Source organism: Crocuta crocuta, unplaced genomic scaffold, assembly GCF_008692635.1.
Source record: "Crocuta crocuta isolate KB4526 unplaced genomic scaffold, BGI_CrCroc_1.0 scaffold164, whole genome shotgun sequence".
In the NCBI taxonomy this organism is placed as follows: Eukaryota; Metazoa; Chordata; class Mammalia; order Carnivora; family Hyaenidae; genus Crocuta; species Crocuta crocuta.
Genome location: NW_027530016.1, coordinates 2,336,030 through 2,357,280, shown reverse-complemented (window position 1 = coordinate 2,357,280; position 21,251 = coordinate 2,336,030). Strand labels below are relative to the sequence as shown.

General features: G+C 34.9%; 1 protein-coding gene across 2 annotated transcripts in view; it reads right to left on the bottom strand.

Moving 5' to 3' along the window:
• SOS1 (SOS Ras/Rac guanine nucleotide exchange factor 1) overlaps positions 1-11,365 on the bottom strand; it is a 72,365-nt gene extending 61,000 nt beyond the window's left edge. For both annotated transcript variants that reach the window (XM_077764240.1, XM_077764241.1), the window contains exons 1-3: positions 11,244-11,365; positions 4,074-4,205; positions 2,053-2,217 (exon numbers count right to left, since the gene is read on the bottom strand). In XM_077764240.1, the coding sequence (XP_077620366.1) occupies positions 2,053-2,217; positions 4,074-4,205; positions 11,244-11,285 (339 nt within the window). In that variant the 5' untranslated portion in view covers positions 11,286-11,365. The remainder of the gene's footprint in view (positions 1-2,052; positions 2,218-4,073; positions 4,206-11,243) is intronic.
• Between the last annotated feature and the right edge of the window lie 9,886 nt (positions 11,366-21,251).

Sequence of the window (21,251 nt, the reverse complement as noted above, 5' to 3'; positions counted from 1 at the left end):
TTGTCATCACCACTCACTCCAGGGCCTCACTGCCCCAAGTCTGAATAATTCACAGTCTGCTAATTGGCCTCCTTGACCACATTTGTTGGAGACTGATCAAAACTAGTTCTGCTTCTTCCAAGAAGCTTACTATTATTACTCTTGTGAAACCTCATCTTTCCCCTTCTATAAATATTGACAACATCATTATCCCTACAACATGATGAAATATTTTATCTTGTATTACTTTCTGCTTGTTTCATAAATGTAAATCTCCATCAACTCTGGAACCTTGTTGTATTCTTCTTTTGCATCTCCTCTCTGGGTAAGCTCACAGTATGTCCTCAAAACGATTTTACTTATCTGATTTATTTAAAGGTACCAAATATTTCATATTCACTGAAAGATATTTTAAAAAACAAATACTGGGGGCACCTGGGTGGCTCAGTCGGTTAAGCATCCGACTTCAGCTCAGGTCATGATCTAACAGTTCATGGGTTTGAGCCCCACATCGGGCTTTGTGCTGACAACTAGCTCAGAGCCTGGAGCCTGTTTCAGATTCTGTGTCTCCCTCTCTCTCTGACCCTCCCCTGCTCACACTGTCTCTCTCTTTCTCTCGCTCTCTCTCTCTCAGAAATAAAAACATTAAAAAAACAAAACAAAATAATTACTCATTTAAAACTATCAATACATTTGAAACCCTTCCTCAGATCAGGTGAATTTTACTCTCCATGTTCACATTCATGGTTTTTAATTAAAAAATTATTTTAATGTTTATTTATTCGAGAGAGAGAGAGAGAGAGCAGGAAAGGGGCAGAGACAGAGGGAGACAAAGAATCTGAAGCAGGCTTCAGGCTCTGAGATGTACAGAGCCAGACCTGGGGCTCAAACCCACAAACGATCATGACCTGAGCCAAAGTCAGACACTTAACTGACTGAGGCACCCAGGAGCCCTCTAAAAGGAAAAAATAAACACTAGAACATAATTAAGTGGATTTAGTAATTAGAATATTCCAAACCAATAAGAGTATAGGGAGGAAACAATGGAATGAAATGCTTCATCTGAAAATATTTTTTATTCTGCAAAGTCATTTTCATAAAATGAAAACATTGAGGCAGTCTAGAGCAATAACTAAGAGCTTCAGACTGAGATCTACAGTTTGAGTCCTGGCTTTGAAACTTCTCAGAAAATTCTGGGTCCAGAATTTCTTCCTTATCTCTCTAAACTTCAGTTTCCCATTTAGAAGAGCATCTACCTTAGAGGGGGTAGACCAAATGAAATAAATTACATATATGCTTAACTTTCAATAATGTTTGCTCTTTTTATTTTTAGTAGGCGCCACTCAGGACTTGAACTCATGACCCTGAGATCAAAAGTTGGACACCTAATTGACTGAGCTAGCCAGGTGCCCCAATAATGTTTGCTCTCAATATTATTATAAGAAAACCATAGAAATAGTATCTAAAGATAGTTAGGTATGAAATAAAGCTCTCAAGAGTTTAGTATTTTTACATTTTCAAATCTTGTTTTCAAAATTCATCATCTTCTACATATTACAACCTAAATAATTAAAGAATTTCACTAATAAGAGATTATTACTATTATTAACTCTACTTGCAGGAATACATAAAAGAAAAACTGCATGACATGTTTAAACACAGTTCAGAGGCAGCTGGGTGGCTCAGTCAGTTAAGCATCTGACTCTTGATTTTGGTTCAGGTCATGATCTCATGGTCTGTGAGATGGAGCCTCGGGTCAGGCTCTATGCTAACTAATAGTGCAGAGTCTGCATGAAATTCTCTTTCTCCCTCTCTCTCTGCCCCTCCCCTGCTCACAGGCACTCTCTCTCTCTCTCAAAATAAATAAAACATTTAATCAAATAAACACAGTTTTATACTATATATATAATATTCTATTTCTATAAAGTGATATTTTGAGTAGTTGCTATTAGATTACTGGAAATAATACCCTAACACATAATATATAATTTTATTTACTGAATAGTATGTTAGCATCCAGTAAATCAAGAATAAAAATTTAAGAACAAAACATACAGAAGATCAGTATCCTACCTTATCAGCACACATTGCCACTTTAATATCTTGTTTTGTAATTTCATAATGCCGTATATTTCGTACATAATTCCCCACCAGCTTTAAAATGTCTGCAGAAATGTATTCTAATACTGCTACTATATAAACAGAAACCTGGTGGTCAATTTTATAACCTAGGACCTCCTGAAAAATTAAAAAAAAAACATGTTTAAAAATCATATACTATAAATTTGACACACTGATTAAAAATTTAAAAAATGTGTAGTGTTTAGCTGAACTTTTACCGAGGCCTGTGATTATCAACAACATTTAATTATAAGTGGTTCATCTATGAATAATATACATATTGCTATTTGGAAATGTAAGGTAAAACAAAACTACCTATGATCATGTAAAATACTTAACAAGTACAGATTAATAAATAGATCGTCCTTAAACTAGGAAGGGAAGCCCCAGTTTGGGAGACGGGAGAAATGCTCACTTCACCTAATTGATAATATCTGGAACTAACTATGACAAAAGAAGCTTTTTCTTTATGCAGAACAAAAGTTAATGTATTACTAATATTTGGGAATATGTACTAGTCTTATACCTCTACTCTTCTTTCCAAAGGAACCTGGGATCCCAAAACCCTAGTGACACGTTCCTGGTATTTGTACTGTTTCAACAGAAAAAAAGTTCATGCTATATTCTACTAAACAACAGTGGTTACTAACAGCCTGTTAAATAGTATTCTTAGACTTCAAAGTAAGTATGGGCTTCTGTGCGGCGGACTAGTTGCTACAGGAAAGCAAATTTATTTTCTAAACAATCTGATTTTTAAAAAAAACCTTGGAAATATGAAATTTGCTTATAAATTGGGGACAGGTGGCATTTACCTTTAAAGATATGTAAAAACTATGAAATGTCTATAGTGATAAGGATAAGTTAATAAACTGAAATGATATCTGCAATTAGATCATAAAATTCAAAGTTCAGGATCATCATTAACACATCAGACACACACCTCAATGTGTTAATTCTCTTAGAATGTAATTCAATGTAGAGCTAGTAAAAATCATGAAAAGAGAATTATACAGAGTATGTAATTACAAATGGTTTAGTAATTCTCTATATGTTGCACTTATTCCCTCAGACCAGTAAGATATAGACAGATATTTCTATTCCAACAACCCAAGAACAAAACATAACCTTTGACAGTCTGGAACATCACCCAAGTGTTTAGTCTTAAATCTTAAGTCTTGGACAAGAGCAAACAGACTTGAATTCCCTAACACTATCCCTTGGAGCCCTGTGAACATGGACTAAGAGTTACTTAATCACTTGTTGCCTCAGTCACCTCATCTACAAACTGGGGATGATGATACAAACTTTGTTGAGTAATAAAGTTTAGACGTAATGTATGCAAGGATTAACATTTTGCTTGTATTATAGTATATACAAAAGTATTGGTATCAAGAGTATTAATTACTTTAATTACTATAATATCTATGTTTTTGACATCAGAGTTAATCTATAGTTTGTTAATCTTATTAAATTAATAGAAACAGCATTATTAGAGTTTCCAGGATTATTCTGTCTATGAGTTCTGGAGAGATTCAGCTGACTGACTTAAATGAGAGTTAGGACTTGGTAGTTAAGGTAATCTTCACACAATTTTTGTACACAGAGGTCCCTATACATCTGACAATGTGAAGGATTATGATTTGAAGGATTTGTAGGGACACTTAGGTCTAACCAGCAGAATACAATTTTATAAATTCTCTTTGAGGTACTAGTATCACCTGAGCTGAACAAAATCCACAATCATAACTTTTCTTAGTCTCTTCAATTTGCATGTTTTTGTTGGTATGAAATTACTTTAAATCATGTTGCCCAACTTGTATTTTCTTTTTGTCATATCATCAAATTTCTGAAAAAATTAACAGGAGAGAATTTTATTCTTCAATTGCTATAATCCATAAAATAGATGCTGAGTGTTTGAAAATGATGGGTTTTATTTTGCTTTTAAAAGGATGAAGGTAGTATTTCAGCTTTACCTTTAATAAAGGATGAATTTTCTCTACTGGGAGAGATAAAGGGTTTCTTCTCTTCCTCTTTTCAATAGCCGACTGGGCATCAGCTATTGCCCACTTATCAATTGGATGAGGGAAACTTTTTTGAACACGTTCCTTGAAAAATAGAAAAATAATAACTAAGCAACAAATATATTAAATAGTGCTCTTCATTTACAATTTACTTTAAATTCAAAGAATACCAAAAGCAGGTTTTTCACATGTGCTATAATTTATACTACAAAGATAGTTAAGAGAAATCTATAGCTGTCAATGCATTAGTTTCTTAATTAGACAGTTAAGAGACTAAACATTATTTGTATTATCTAGGGGGGGAAATCACATTCAGAATTTCAACTTTACTGTGATAAAGCTAATGACAAGAACGTTAGAATAAACATTGCTTATATAAAGTCTCAAGGAACAAGACCTAAGCTCAAGAAGCAAATATCTAAATCCAATTTTCATTCGTCTTTTCAATACCAGTTACAACCTGAAGTAGCATTTTGCACTTGAAACCTCTAAGAAATTTTTTCTTTACTTTATTCAACATGCAAAAATACCTGACCTCAATACTATTTACAAACCATGGAAATCAAGGGTTTACATTGGTAACAACAATTTTTATACACTCTAGCTCATCATAGAGTTTGAATCCTCTATAGGTTATTAGTTTTTACAAAACACTTCTCTTTAATTTCTAGCACTTTCGTTAGAATTTCCATTGAAAGTGGAGGAACTCATGTTAATATAAAAGCTGAATTTTCCTACTTTAATAAACCAATGTGATTCACTTCAAACAAAAGTGACTCATTCTCTCATTTTTACATTCCACTTTCAGGATACCACAGAGAAAACCAGTAGAGGTCGCTCTTAACATAATTTAAACACGTATATAACTAGTACTTAAAAACTATTAGATAAAATTAGATATCACTCTTGATTATAAATCTAAATAGTTTTGTCAGTTGCTATTAAAATGAAAAATTTTAAAAAAGACTGTCATGTGACACTTTGGGAGGAAAACATGCTGATTCTAGAATATGTTAAGAACAAATTTATAAAGTGTTATAGTTTAACCCATTCAAATTAAATAAATTTTCTCTTCATCTAGGTTTATGGCTAAATCAGCTGCCAAATATAAGAAGTGATCATTTCAATTCTAATTAATGGAACTGGAGGTATGTTGAAAGAAATTATTGCAGTTAAATTTGCAGTTTACAAATTCAGTGAAATACCTAGCTGAAAAGCTATTTGCCAGGACACTATACAGGTAATACAAAGGTCCAAAATATTGGAGGAGTTTGACAGTGAAAAAGGAGAAAAGGGAAGGAAGAGAAGGTGGAAAGTAACATCCAAAGCTAAAATAATTTCCCTTTTTCCCAGTCAATTCTAGACTTGCTAATCCAAAAATGACAATTCTGAAGGTTAGGACTAACTTGACTATGGCTTCCAACTAAAATTTTCAGTGATGGATTTAACCTGTGGTTAACTAAATGGGTACAAATCGTATAATGGTATGGCCCGGTCGCTGCTATTTTCTTTTCCCTCACCTCCTTCCTTCCTTCCTTTCTTTTAATCTCAATTCAGAGTAAGAAATAATAAATTCTTAGTACATCTCATTACATCTTTACACATCATACACAAACAAAGCTCATAAGACAAAACCAGCCCTTATTACATGCAATGCACTGATGCTTTCTGTTCATTAAAAAAAAATGTTAGTTGGGCAATGCATAAAGTGATTTTATGGCTTACTAAAGACTCTAAAAAGCATTGGTATAGAATAGTGAAAGAAAAGTATAAGAAAAATTGAACTCAATATGACAATTCTTAAATATATTTCACATAGGTCTTCGGAAAAAAAGTCATTGGTACAATTGTAAAGGCAAGTAGAGATAGGGGTTGAGGTGGAAGAAAAAGAAAACAGACCAGCAATCTCTTCCCATCTCAGTCTTATCCACCTAACTCCAAGTTTATCTATTGTTTTGAGAAAGAAGGGAAAAGAAAATCAGGAATAACAAAAGAGAAGGCAAGAAAGAAAAAATAATATTGATGAAAAATACATTTCAAACTTATGTATTAGTGTATTACTGGAATCAAATTACCAACTAGATACTTAGGAGGTAATATTAAGGGTCAGAATGTATGGGGAAAGACTGGTATGTCAAAAAAAAAAGGTATCCTGAAGGGCCAATTTGAAAGAATTACTTTATCTCTTGTAGTGGCAAATTTAATTGAGCAAATTAAATTTTTATAATTATTTTATATACATTTTAAAAGTATTAAAGCCCAAGAAGGAATGATCAATGAAAGATTCATGAATTAGAATTCTACTACTCTGCTACTTTAAGAGTAATAACTTCATTTGTTTTAAATGACAAATTCCATCTTCATTAGTATCTAGGTGGCTTTGGGAAAAATAAATGAAATACAGAGCTAGGTTTAACAATCAGTGATCTCTTCTTAGCAGAACTCTGTCTTTTCCTCGACATAATGAACGGATCAAAATAGATATCCTTGAAAATCAATTCCAATATTACAATTTCCACACACATACTTCAGTACAAATATTCAGACCCACAGGTATTTTGAAGTCCTCTTAATAGTAATAAAGGCTTATCCTGTGGGAGAATTTGGGGGGAAGGAGTCCTAGAAAGGCAGAAAATATGGATAAATTACTTGGGAAATCTAAATGTTAGTAGAACACTTACTTATAAGGATTCTTTAGGATGTGATGGAAAAGAAACAAGTTAATGGAAAAAAAATGAATGGAAAAGTAAAGCAAACTTTTTTAAATTTTAGAATATAGCTTATAGGAAAAAAAAAGTCTGTGACAAATTGTCCAAGAGAGTCTGAGTTAAATGAAAAGAATATGTATGAATGTCCTAAGAAATCAAAATTGGTTAAATACAGGCCACACAGGCTAGAAAGGGAAACAGAAAAGGTATTAATCAATGGAAATCAGTGTAATTAACCAGAGAGAAGGAGGGAAAGAACAAGTACAATTATGAAGAGATAAGACTTAAGAAATTAAATAAATGAAAAAAAAGAAATTTAATAAAGAATATACTTTACCAGGGACATATAACAGAAAAATACTATTAGTTTTTATTTTTTTACAGAAAATGAGGAGAGGGAGAGTGAACCAGCTTGGAGCAATTTTTATACGCTATCTTTTTGAAAAGACAGAAACAGATAATACATATCCCTCCTCTACATTCCCAGAGCACTCATGTAAATGCTTCTTTATTCATTGGGAACACTGCCTGACAGATAGTAGTACTCAAATTACTTGGTGGATTAATGAATTTTGGTTACATCAATAAAACAAAATCCCTTTCATTTGGACTATGGTAGTTCACAATTTGTAGTACAATTTATCAAAACTTTTAAATTAACATAAGCAAGATTAAATAACATAACATAGATATGTATATAATCCATCAGTTTTCAAGCACTTTCTAAGTATGTATATTCCTAAAACTACAGGGCAACTAAAACCCACTTTTAGTTTTTCATTAAAATAAATCCCCTTGGAGACAAATATTAAGGAGGAATTGCTACTCTTCTTTGAATTATGTTTATACTTTAATCAAAATGAATTCTTTAGAAAGATCAAAAATTTATATATTGCATGAATTCAGATTGATCTACTTTTTTAATGTTTATTTATTCTTGAGAGAAAGAGAGAGAGAGACACAGAATCTGAAACAGGCTCCAGGCTCTGAGCTGTCAGCACAGAGCCCAATGCAGGTCTATTTTTTTAAGTACAGTTTATAATATGGCCCTCAAATTTTTTTAAAAAATTGATGAATTATCTCCTACCCCAAAATTTATTTGAAGGGCTTATAAAATTCATGGCCCTTATGATTTAGGGAAAAAAGCTCTGTAAATGTATTAAAGAAATAAAATAAATGTATTAAAGAAATTCAAAATCCCAATGAAAATGAAAAATTATTTTCTGATAAAAGAACCTAAATACGCCATTTTAGTCATTTAAATCTCTCTATATATCCATATTCTTGTCTAAATACCCTTCCAGGACTGGTACAGGAAGAAGGGTATTTGACCACTGGTTAGAAAGGACCCAGGTTTCCACCTTCTTAAAAATGTGTTCTAGGGGCACCTGGGTGGCTCAGTCAGTTAAGTGCCTGACTCTTTGTCTCAGTTCAGGTCTTGAACTGGGGGCTGTGAGTTCAAGCCCTGCATCTTATTTTTAAAAATTTTAATTAAATCTATTCTACCATTCTGAGGATTGTCTAATCTATAAAATAAGCAGAATAATAACTACTCCACAGGGTGTTGTAAAGACATAACTATGTATATAACAGTACTCTGAAATTACAAAGCCCATTACCCAACTGGTGGCTATTTCTATTGCACTCATATATTATTCCCAACCAGTCCCAATCCCAAAGCCAGCTCACTGGTATATCACATGGCTACATCTACTTTAAGGGCTGAGATTAAGTGCTTAAAAATAACAAGACAGGACACTGGATAATTATGTATCTTCAATATCTCAGAAGTTTTCTGAGTATTAAACAGCTATGAAATATCCTTTATTAATATATAGAGTCTTAAGGACCTATAGTTTGATTAAATCTGTGCAAGTCAAAAACTGAGAGACTTGGTAATTTTCAAGAATTCATGGAGATCTCCTTCAATATTGGAAAATTATACATTGGTTTCTGTATTAATTAAAATGAGAAATTAGACAAACATAGGTATAGTACAAGATACCAAAAAAGAACTGAATTTGAGTTTGCAATGTTATCAAACCAGCAAATTCCTGGAACGTTCTCTAACATCAGAATGATAATAAGCAGATGAGTTCCATAACCCTATTCTAATACACTAGGCAAAAGACTGAATGCTGTATTTTATAAACACTGTGGGAGAACCTAACTCAGAACGAAAAGAGCAACTGGAATTATTCATGAGAAGAGTCAGGCAACGAGTTCTATTCAAGATCTACTCTGAAGACCAACGTAATTAAGTGCATAAAGGAAATCGTGAATAAAAGATAGTTGACCTTATAATTCAATGGAAAGATGGGATAAAAATGTATGAAACTTTCTCTGAATTACTTAAGAAATCAAAGTGAATTACTATTCCATTGTATACAATCTTTTCTACATCCACAACCTCTGTAATTCAATGTTTTAAAACATCTCTTTGCCTCAGCTGAAATCTGGAACTCCCCTGAAAACTTCTAGAGCAAAAACTGCCCTTGTCCCAAAACCTGCATGAAGGTAAATTTAACATCTTTTCCATTCCCCAAGCTATTTCTGGATCATGTAAAATCTTGTCATCATCCTGTGTGACCTTACTGTCTACCTTAAGGACACATGAAATATACTCGGGCCTCTTAATTCTTTGAATACTTCATCTCAGAAACCGTATAGCCCAGCCACCACCACATGGCCACATTTTCCTCTGTAACCGTGTTACTGAGGAAATCTTAAATTCCAACAACTTTGTCTCTGATCCCAATCTATTCTTTTAATTCTCTCACTCAGGTATTCTAGTGTTATCGGTTCTTGACCTTATTGGGAAATCCAATACCCTAGTTCCTTCCATGTTTTTCCAATCTACTTGCCCTCTCCTGGCAGGATACTTGAGTTGGAATGTATATCCAAAAAGCTTAGACTTTCTGGGCTAGCCTTGACTTTGCTACTTATTAGCTGTGACCTTGGGGCAAGGGCAATTTATCTAACCTCTCTGTGCTTCAGTTTCCACATTTATTCATTCAACATCTATTTCCTGAGTGCCTTCTCAGTGCCAGACATTGTTCTAGATGCTAGGAATTTGGCAGTAAACAAGAAAAACAACCTTGGAACTTATATTCTAGTAACGGAAAAAATAGCACCATCTTCATGGGGTTATTAAAAACTTTAAATAAAATATGAAGCATGGAACTGTTTAGAACAGTATAAGATACTACAGCAAGCACTCAAGTATCTGCCATTATTATATTTCACTTTTTCTTCTATCTAGTTTAGGTTCTCTGATGCTCTTGTCAGAAGTTTCTCACTGGATATGCCTATATTATCAATCCCTCATCCCCTGGGGGACACAGTAGCGCCTGGGGTAGATAGCTATACCTCCTACCCAGCCACTGTTTGAGATAAAATCTTTGTTACATTCTATGTGTGCTATCTCTTGAAAGGCTGTGGAGCCCTGTTATTACCAATTTCCACCATTTCCTTGCCCTACTATTCTATCGTATATCTATAGTGAAATACCATTCAACCCAACTGTCTTTTTTTTGTCTACATTTACAAGTACTATAAAAGAAATGTCAGAGAAACTCAAAGATTTATACAATCAAGGTCATTAAAGTCAAATGATCCTTTATCATTGCTAGAAAACTCTTTTATTTCCAGCTCTATCTCCCATTTTCTACAGTTAGAACTTCAAACCTTCTTTCTTTTCTTCTCAGATTTCTGACTTCTTCAGATGCCTCTTCTGGGAAGCTAATCCCTAAACCCTAAAGCCTATGTTACTAGATTGTCTCTTTTATGGTCTCCCTCCTAACTTTTATGCACAGTGGATCACATCATGTTATTGCCATTATTTCTGTCTGTATCTCCACCACACTTTACGCCCTAAAAAGACAGGGGCCAGGTCATCGCTGTAGTAGACTGCAGAACTTCCTAGGTTTTTACAGGTTTCTTTCCCTTTCAATTGGTGGGAAGGAGTTCACTTACTATCTAAAATACATGTAACAACTGAAGATCAATAGATTAACTAAAATGTTTATTAAACAACAGTGGGCTTTAAAAACAAAAGAAACATTTGAACGAATTCCACTCTTAAAACTCTGTGTGTGTGTGTGTGTGTCTGTGTGTAGAACTCTAGCATCAAGAAGTAGTGTTTAGAGGCCAACAAAAGTTCATTTCAGATGAAAGGAAAACATAGAATAGCTGGACAGCTACAACATATACAAGTTATCATATACCTAATACAAAGTTAGAGTACATCCAGTTTTCATTTTTTAGTAGAACATATAGATTTTGTGGACTTGAAGAACAAACACTTTCACTAACACTACAGTAAGTACACAGAGCATGGGGGGGATGTGGTGTGTGTGTGTGTGTGTGTGTAGTGTATGTGTATAAAGTAAACACAAGGCAAAATTTATCATACCTCTACATCTGAAGCACTTCGGGGCTGAGCCTGACATAGCATATTTAATAACTGCAAAATTAATTCTTCAACATACTGAAGAGCATCATCACTAGACTCAAGAGTAGGATGAACTTGCCCCTGGACCTATAAACAAAAAACAAAGTAATTAAAATTGTAGGTTTATACTCAAGTACATGGTCTGAATTGCAAGTACAGATTTAGATGTGATGACCCAGAAGTCAGGCGTTCTCAAACTTTTCCCCAGTCGCATACACCACACATGCTTATTAACATGCTCCTGAAGATTCAGATACCTAACTGCAAATTTCAATATATTTTTTTCTTCAACCCCAGTTACCCTGAGACATGGGAATGCAGAGAAGAGAGAGACGCTATGGTTTTCATCCAGAACGAGTGGTAGGTAGAATATTTACTCAACATACTGCTTGGACCAAACTGACCTCCTGTGGGTCTCTGGCCCTTGTTTTAACCTCTACCTTTCCTCCTAAATGATAAAATCTGAGAAGGATTTCTCTTAGTCACCAATGTAACACTAGCACCAGCACTGTGCAGGGCACATAATACAAACTTCTTAAATGTTTGTTGAACTCAAAGTCACCCTATATCAAAGGACACAAAATGGGCACTTTAGACAATCTGTGACTGTCTCTGCTTTACGAAGATAACCTGGTGGTCACTCCTTCATAAATGTCTAATAATCTTACCTTCATTTTGCTCAACCATTTGTTTGGAGGCCCATCAGGCCACTGGCCTCTGCAAAACTTACACTTTAATACCAGCATGATAGTCTTTACGTGCATCCTTTGTCATTCACTATGGGTTACAACTATTCTTTTTAACAAATGGCTGAAAAAACAGTTCCGGGAAACAAACAATATATGTTTTAAAATACAGTCAACTCTCCAAAGGGCAGCGTCCTCTTGGGAGAAAAGTGCACAGTATTCGCTGGTCAAGAGCATGGGGTGTGATCTGTCCTATTACATATATACTGTTAGCAGGCAGGGTATGACAGCCTCAGTGTAAGGGTACATTTTTATAGACGGTGTACTATTTAACGAATTTCTGAAATGTGTGTTAAAAATACAGAGATATATATGTATCCATACATATGCATTTAAAATACTTTTTAAATAAAATTATTTTAGGGCGCCTGGGTGGCTCTGTCGGTTAAGCGTCCAACTTCAACTCAGGTCATGATCTCACGGTTCGTGGGTTCGAGCCCTGCCGTCAGGCTCTGTGCTGACAGCTAGCTCAGAGCCTGGAGCCTGCTTTGGATTCTGTGTCTCCCTCTCTCTCTCTTTCTCAGAAATAAATAAAACATTTTAAAAATTAAAAAAAACCATCTTAGAGGCAAATTACATGACGATTCAGAACCATTGGGGGAATGCTACACTTGAGTATGAGGTTTGATGCAATTTATTATTATTTCATAGGTAAAGAAACTAAGCCACGCAAGGTTTAATCACTTGCGGGATCATTTTTGGTCATATTCAGTATGGAAATTACCAATCTGATTGCGGTTTGCGGTTCATTTGTTTATAAATCTCTTCACCCTGTTAGATGACTGAATGGCTGTGCAGTTAAAATAATGGATAGGGTTTGGACTTAGAACCCAGAATTCGTGTTTTTCAGCTCAGGGCTTACTATTCACCATGCCGTCACACTCTAATGTGAGTAGCTAATGAACCCTGTAAACTTCCCTTCAACACATAACAACATTAAACCATCTTTTTGTTTTTAAACTGGAACGTGATAAAAGTTTGTTTTATTTATTTATTTATTTATTTATTTATTTATTTATTTATTTATTTATTTATTTGAGTGTAGTTGACACATGTTACAACAGTTTTAGGTAAACAACGGTGATTCGACTTCTCTATACCTTATGCTATGCTCACCACAAACATAGTTACCATCTGTCACCACGCAATACTAATACAATATCACTGACTATATTCCGTATGCTGTGCCTTTCATCCCTGTGATTACTCATTCCACAACCAGAAGCCTGTATCTCCCATTTCCCTTCACCCATTTAGCTCATCCTCATAGTCCCCTTCCCTCTGGCAGCCATCATTTTGTTCTCTGTATTTATAGGTCTGATTCTGCTTACAAAATTTTATTTTTATTATTGAATTGCATGCCCCCATTGGCTTAAACTCTCTTGTCAGATACCCTTTAGAATCGTGACTAACTTATCTTCATTTATCAGTGAATCTTAACAACACATGGTGGGCTTTTCTTTAGGGACTGACTCTCAGTCTAGTCTTTTTATTTTTTTAAAATAAATTTATTTTGAGAGAGAGCATGAGGGGGAGGGGCATGGGGAAAGGGCAGAGAGAGAAAAAAGAGAGAGAATCCCAAGCAGGCTCAGTGCTGTCAGTGTAGAGCTCGACATGGAGCTTGATCTCACAACTGTGAGATCATGACCTGAGCTGAAATCAGGGTTAGATGCTTAACCCACTGAGCCACCCAGGTGCCCCAAGTCTTCATTTTTTAAATTCTCTTCTTACCAGTGACACAATCTGTTCTACTACTCTTATTTCTTTGCTCCTTTTCCATTTTCTTGTGGAGTTCCTTATCTTCCTCCACCTCTTAAATGTGGATCCTAGCCCTGTCTGCTCTTTTCTTCTGTTCTTTCCCCCAGTAATCTTTATTTCCATATTTTAAACTATAACCAACATAGACGACTTCAAATCTACCCCTAGTTCTGACTTCTCTCCTGAATTTAAGACACACACTTCAAATCACTTGCTAGATTTCTCCATTTATCCTACTAAAATCCCTAATATAACTTGGTGAGAAAAAGGAACTTACTATAAAAGTTTAGTAAGAAAAACTCTATCTCAGGGTGCCTGGCTGGCTCAGTTGATAAAGCATGCCATCTCTGGGTTGTAGGCTCAAGCCCCAAGTCGGGTGTAGACATTACTTAAAAATAAAAAATAAAATTTTCTTAAAAAGCACTTGAAAAATTAAAAAAAAAATTACCTGTCACTCACAGAACTCAGTTTAACAAATGAAAATATATTTTACAAAAAGACAATATAGACAACCCCTGTTTTCACTATGATGTAGCACTGAAAAATGTAAAAACTATAATTGGGGGTTACATTTCTGTCCAAGGCTCCAACATCATATAAACTATAGCTATAGATTTATAAAACTACAGAATGTTAGAAATAAAAGGGACTTTAGAAGTCATTTAACTCAGCCCCTCTATTTAGCAAATGAGAAAAAGGAAACACCCATGATCTTATAGTTAACTAGCAATGCTGTAAATACTGAACCTGGACTTCCTGGTATCTGGGCCATAGTTCTTTCCACTAAACTCTTGACTGTCGAATCCAGAGTCTGAGGAGTGTGCCTCATCAGCACACAGAGCATCAGCATACACAGAATGCCCACAACTGTATCGATTCACATAATAGGCTTCCATTGAACACTTGGTTTGATGTAAGCTGTCTGTCACACTTTAATAAACACTTGCATGTAATAAATGCAAATGCAGCACTATAAATCTCTATAATTTGAAAAGGTAAAATCATTTTACTCATTCAACACTATAAATAAAGTAAATTTGTAAAATTATAAATTCACTAAAAATCCAGTATATACCTAAAATGCTAAAGATAAATATTAAAATGAAAATACTGGGGCGCCTGGCTGGCTCAGTCAGTATAGCATATGACTCTTGATCTCAGCATCGTGAGTTCAAGCCCCGTACTGGGCATGGAGGATACTTAAAAAGTACAAAGAAAAAAAATTTTTAATGAAAATGTTTAATCAACAATCATTTTAATTAATTTTTAAAACTATCAAAGCCCTTTGAGGCATAGGTACACAGAAATACATTTTAAACAGTATTCGGGAAAGTGTAAATTCATCAGATTATTTCTAAAAATGTTCTTTTTCAAAGAAACCCATGGAAATAACACAATTCTTCATTAATATAGCTCCATCTCCAGCTGCTCTTCAATTTACACTTTAAGCTGAAGCAATTCAAACTATGTGTAGTTTGCTAAAACATGGCATGCACTTTCACTCACACTGTTCTCCATGCCTGTCATTCAACTCTCTCATCTGCCTGACTTTCAAAACCCAGATCTTACCTCATTTGGGAAGACTTCCTTGTTTCTTGTCTCTTCCTAAGGCAGAATTAATGTCACTCATTTAAATGACTTACTGACTCTATTATAAATATCAGACTCTGTTGGTGTTGGGTACATAGAGCTATGCCAAAAACAGTTCCTGCTTATATGGGCCTTATACTCTGCTAATGCTTGTACTAGATCCCACATTTTTATTACTGGTTTGTCATAATGAATTATAATTACATGTTCCCTTGTCTACTTGATGTTGACGATCCAACTGGGTAGGGCCTTCTTTATCTATCTATAGAATCATATTCTCTTGGCTTTTCACTCTAAATCCTTGACATTCAGGGTATACTCAAAGCCTTGGTGTTGCAGGGGTGAGAGGGATAAAATATTTCTTTCTTGGAATTAAGGCTGAAAAGGGACAGTGGTAAAGCTAGATGATTTCAGGAGCATAAACCCTTAAAACAGAAACCATTCAACACTGCACAGCAAAGGAAACAACCCACAAAACTAATAGGCAACCAACGGAGTGGGAAAAGATAGTTGCAAATGACATATCAGGTAAAGGGTTAATATCCAAAATCTATAAGGAACTCACCAAACTCGACACCTGAAAAACAAACAACCCAGTGAAGAAATGGGCAGAAGATATGAACAGAAACTTCTCCAAAGAGGACATCCAGATGGCCAACAGACACATGAAACGATGCTCAGCATCCCTCCTCATCAGGGAAATACAAATCAAAACCACACTGAGATACCACCTCACGCCAGTCAGAGTGGCTAAAATGAGCAAATCAGAGAACTCTAGATGCTGGCGAGGATGTGGAGAAACGGGCACCCTCCTACACTGTTGGTGGGAATGCAAACTGGTGCAGCCCCTCTGGAAAACCGTGTGGAGGTTTCTCAGGAAATATTAGTGTTTTTAGGGTCACCTGGCTGGCTCAGTTGGAGAAGTATGCAACTCTTGATCTCAGGGTCATGAGTTTGAGCCCCACATTGGGTGCAGAATTTACATAAACAAAAATAAAAATAAGGACTCTTAGTATTTTGGTGACAACAGTTGCTCAAAGATTTGAGAACATTGGTAAAAACATCAATAATCAATTTAGGGGCTCCTGGGTGGTTCAGTCAGTTAAGTGTCCAACTCTTGATCTGAGCTCAAGGTCTTGATCCCAGGGTCATGCGTTTGAGCCCCACATTGGGCTCCATGCTGGCATGAGGCCTACTTTTAAAAAAAAGTCAATTTAAAAACAGGTCACNGAGGGCACTTGTGGGGATGAGCACTGGGTGTTATATGGAAATCAATTTGACAATAAACTATTTGTTAAAAAAAAAAAGAAACCATTCAACATACTAAGACAAAACTAAAATAGATGCTTATTTTGTAGAATCAAATGAACTGTATATAACCACAGTGGTAAAATGCTATGCTTTAAACAAAAAAACCTGGTACCACTTACAATTCAGGCACATATAATCCAAATGTTGGCTAAGTTTGACACCTAGCGTGTTGCATAAAATTTTAGAAATTTAAATTCAAACAGCTTTATTTACTGATGGTTATTATAGCCAAATAAAACCTATTAGGTAAATAAATCACACAAAGAATTAGGCTTAAACAGAAAATAATGCATAATGCCAAGTGTTCTTCTAAAGTTTCTGAATATTAACCTTCATTATATGTTAAACTTGTCAAATTAGGATCAAAAGGTTCATTCATACAAGAGACTAATAAATTATTTTACTTCCTTAAAAACAAAAAAAAAACTTCAAAACCTCTGATGGAAAGCATGGACAACAGTAAATACTTCAAGACAAAAAGAGCACCAATTATTGAAATACAGATTTTGCTCTTCATTCATTTAAGGAAGATGCTATTAAGAGATTTCTTTAATGAGCAGACGGAAGTAGTATTACATTTCCTATACAGACAGAATAAAAAAACCCTTCTTTTCTATGAGATAGTATTACAGCTAAAGTGTTCCATTCCATCTAAGTGGTACTGAAAGGTATTTAATAGACCAAATGATCCAAATTATCCAAGACCTTACAGAATAGGTTACCCTGCCAATCTTATGATGGCCTTCAGAAGTCATCTACAGCTGATATTCATTAAGGATGTGTGTGTTGGGGGGGGTGTGCGTGCGTGCACGCAGTTATAATAAGCACTTAGGATTGGATTTATAAACTAGATGTGGGTTTTCCCTTATATATAGTTTTCAAAAATTATTTATTGATATCAAAAACCTCATATACTTAAAAAAATTACTTAAGGTAACAAGTAAAGCAAATGCAAGAACTTCACTGAAGAATTAATGATAGTCGTGAATAAGAATGTCATGAGATCATGACAAGAATTCTTTTAAGGTATAATCATATTCAACTAAAGATGCCACACTGCATTTTAAACCTTTAGGGGGCGCCTGGGTGGCTCAGTCGGTTAGGCCTCCGACTTCGGCACGGGTCATGATCTCACAGTTCGTGGGTTCGAGCCTCACGTCGGGCTCTGTGCTGAAAGCTAGCTCAGAGCCTTGAGCCTGTTTTGGACTCTGTGTCTCCCTCTCTCTCTGACCCTCCTCTGCTCACACTCTCTCCCAAAAATTTAATTAAAAAAAAAAAACCCTTTAAGGACTGCCTACATCTATCTTGATGGTTTGGTCTCTAGTGGTTTCCAACAGATTGAGAAGCAACTTTGTTGGCTATTATTGCCAGATTTTGTGGAATCTGAAAAAACAAAGGGATCAGGTCTGTATCAATTCCTAGTTGTTTGAGACGAGTTCTCTAAGTGTACTCAGCAGCCCCTTGGGTAAACTGCCAGAAAACACTATGTTGAATTGTGATGAATTTTTAATAGCATTTTCTAGCTAATGGCTCTCTGAAGAATTATAAAGGCTTCTAGAGTGTATTTTGTCATATCTTGAGCCCAGATCTGCTACTTTTATTTATAAATATAACAGGAGAATAGAAAATAAAACTTGTATTTTCAAAATCTTTATCATTGCAAATAATAAAGATTTGGATTGTTAAACTTCTTTACAATGTTACAATGATTATTTAGATGATTATTTAATTATTAGATTATTAGATGTTTTAGGTCCTTATTTTCCCTCATTCATAGATTTAAAAATCAAAGCAAAAATCCTTTAAAAAATTAAAGGAGACAAATATAAAACAAATCAGAGAACTTAAATCTTTTCTAGAAATAAAATTGACTAAAAATATTTTCTCATTTCTTGGAGTCTGTTAATTAGCCTTTAGGTCCATATATATAAAATCTTTCTTCTTTCTTGAGCTCTTTTTTTTTTTTTTAAAGTTAATTTATTTTGAGAGAGGGAGAGTATAGAAGCAGAGAGAGAGAATCCCAAACAGGCTGGGTTCTGTCAGCGCAAAGCCCAGTGCAGGGCTCAATCCCTTGAACCATGAGATCATGACCTCAGTCGAAAAATCAAGAGTCGCCTGCTTAACCGAATGAGCTCCTTTCCTTAGCTCTTATTTGCTGGGGACACAAAGAGGAATAAGAGCATTGCATCTATCTGCACAAAATTCAGCTCATAGAGTCAATACACACAATTGACTTAACACAGTGTGATGAGGCTAAAATGGAGTTATGTTTAAGATACAACAATGACCCCCCCAAAAAAAAAAGAGTAGCCCTTGCTGATGGTGTCTGAAAAATATCAGAAGTCTTCCCAAGTAAAACATACTTGAACTGGGGCACAGAGGATGAAGAAGGTGTGAAGGGCAGCACATAAGGAAGCAGGGCTTTTACTAAAAAAGTTAACATATAAAGAATTACAGAGGCCAAGACAAAATGTGATGAAAGCTAAGTCTGGAAAGGGCAGGCTTGTGTGTAATGCTAAGAAGTGCATAAGTGATCAGGGAAGTAAAAAAAAACAATGGAAAGGTTTTAAGGAAAACAATGACATAATTAGATCTCTTTGCTGAAGAATCTCTGGTATCAACATGAAGATGCGTTAAATGAAGATGAGGTTGAAGGAAGCAAAACTAATGGGAAGGATGCTGCAGGCTCTGGAAACAGAAACCGGGGACGCAACAGAGGGAGGGACTGTGGGAGGTGGCAAGTGAGGACGTGTGTTTAGAGAACGATTTTGGAGGAGAATGGGGGCAACAAGCAGAACCACTAACTTAACCAGGATAGGAAATATTAGAAGAGGGTAATATTTTGCAGAAAAGAGAAGAAATTCAAGTTTCACACCTCAATTTAAGGTTCTTATATGTGGTGAAATAAAATGGAATTGTGTTTTTAAAAAGTGGTTTTGCAAGTTTTATTATATTTTATTTTTTTGGCTGTGAAGAATTATTTGCCCAAAGAGTGTTTCAAATACTCAAGTAGCAAAACAACCTAACTACTGGGTATTTATGGTAGAGATATATTTACTTATTAACCTCCCAGCTGTCATAACTACAGGAAGTAAGGAGGGCTTATTTAATGAACATTTGCAAATATCTCTTTTGAAAAAAAAATGAAAACGGTTACAATAAATTGACTGAAGTAAAAATTATTTAAGACTACCTATCATGTATTTTGCCAAGTGAGTGGAATATAAATGAAATATCTGAGAATCTGTGAACATTCTAGCAGAAGCTTTAGACCACTACTATGGCCAAAAATATGCATATACAAAAATAATAAAGATAACTTAAATTCTAATGTAATTAAATTTTAATAAAAATGAAAGCAATGAAAAAATGATACAGCTAACATACAGCAAAAACTTTCAATTATACAAAATATTGTTACTAAAAAATTCTCCCTCATATTATCTGAAGAAATTTTCAATTATGGTAGGAGATATATATGCACAGAATTTTAAAAACACGTACGCATTTAACTCTTTATTGAAAACTAAATTATAAATGACAATATAAGCCTGGGACATCTTGTACTAGAAAGCGAGGAAGCTCTCAGATGAATGGGTCATAACAAACTAAACACAGGAATGTCATGAAAAGGCTTCTCTCTTGCAGAAGGCTGAGAAAGGGCTAACTCAAAAACCAAATCAACTGCAACTAACTGAAACACACTGAATCTGTGCTTGATCCAGCAGCACATAAAAATCAAAACAATACAAAGAAGATAACACGCCCAAGGATAACACGCGAATTTGTGAAATACACTGAATCTACAGAAACCAAGGAAGTCAAAATGAGGTTTTTAAAAATACTAAATTCATTAAGCAACACTGGAAAGAACTGGGGCACCAATTCTTTATACTGAAAGAATTAATAATACACATCCTTCTTTTCCTGCCTGAACTATACTCTACTCTGGGATAACCAAACTGGCATTGACGAGGAATTCTTCCTTAGAGAAGGATTCCCGATAACAAATGTAAAAGGAACACAGAGTTAGAAAACCATCCATTTGCAACTTGAACAACATAAATTCAGACATTAATTACCAACAGATGAAATCATTATATGAAGCGCTGATCTTTATAAAATAGGGCTCAGGCTGTTACCTCCTGAATCCCCCGATCAATCTTAGTCAGCATCACTAAAATTGGGGCCAGACTTGATGCGGTGTGAAGCCACAGCACCACCTGTGAAATATTCTTGCCAAAAAAGCTAAAAATAAATCTAATCAAGCTTCTAAAGCTAGCTTCCATTTATAGCAACTATGACAGATATAAGAAAAGTTAGATATTACCCCAAGGAAATAAACAGAAAAATCCAAAATGTTGAACATCTTGCAGGACAACTGATTCAGTTCCTGCAGTAAGTCAGTTGGACAAGGAGGGTCTGTAAATTAAAGAAATTTAAGAGACGTAACAACTACCTTTAATACGGAGACCTTGTTTGGTTCCTAATTCCAATGAACCAACTGCAAAACTCATACTTTTCAGACAAATGAACAAATTTGAATTTTGACTTGTATTTAGAC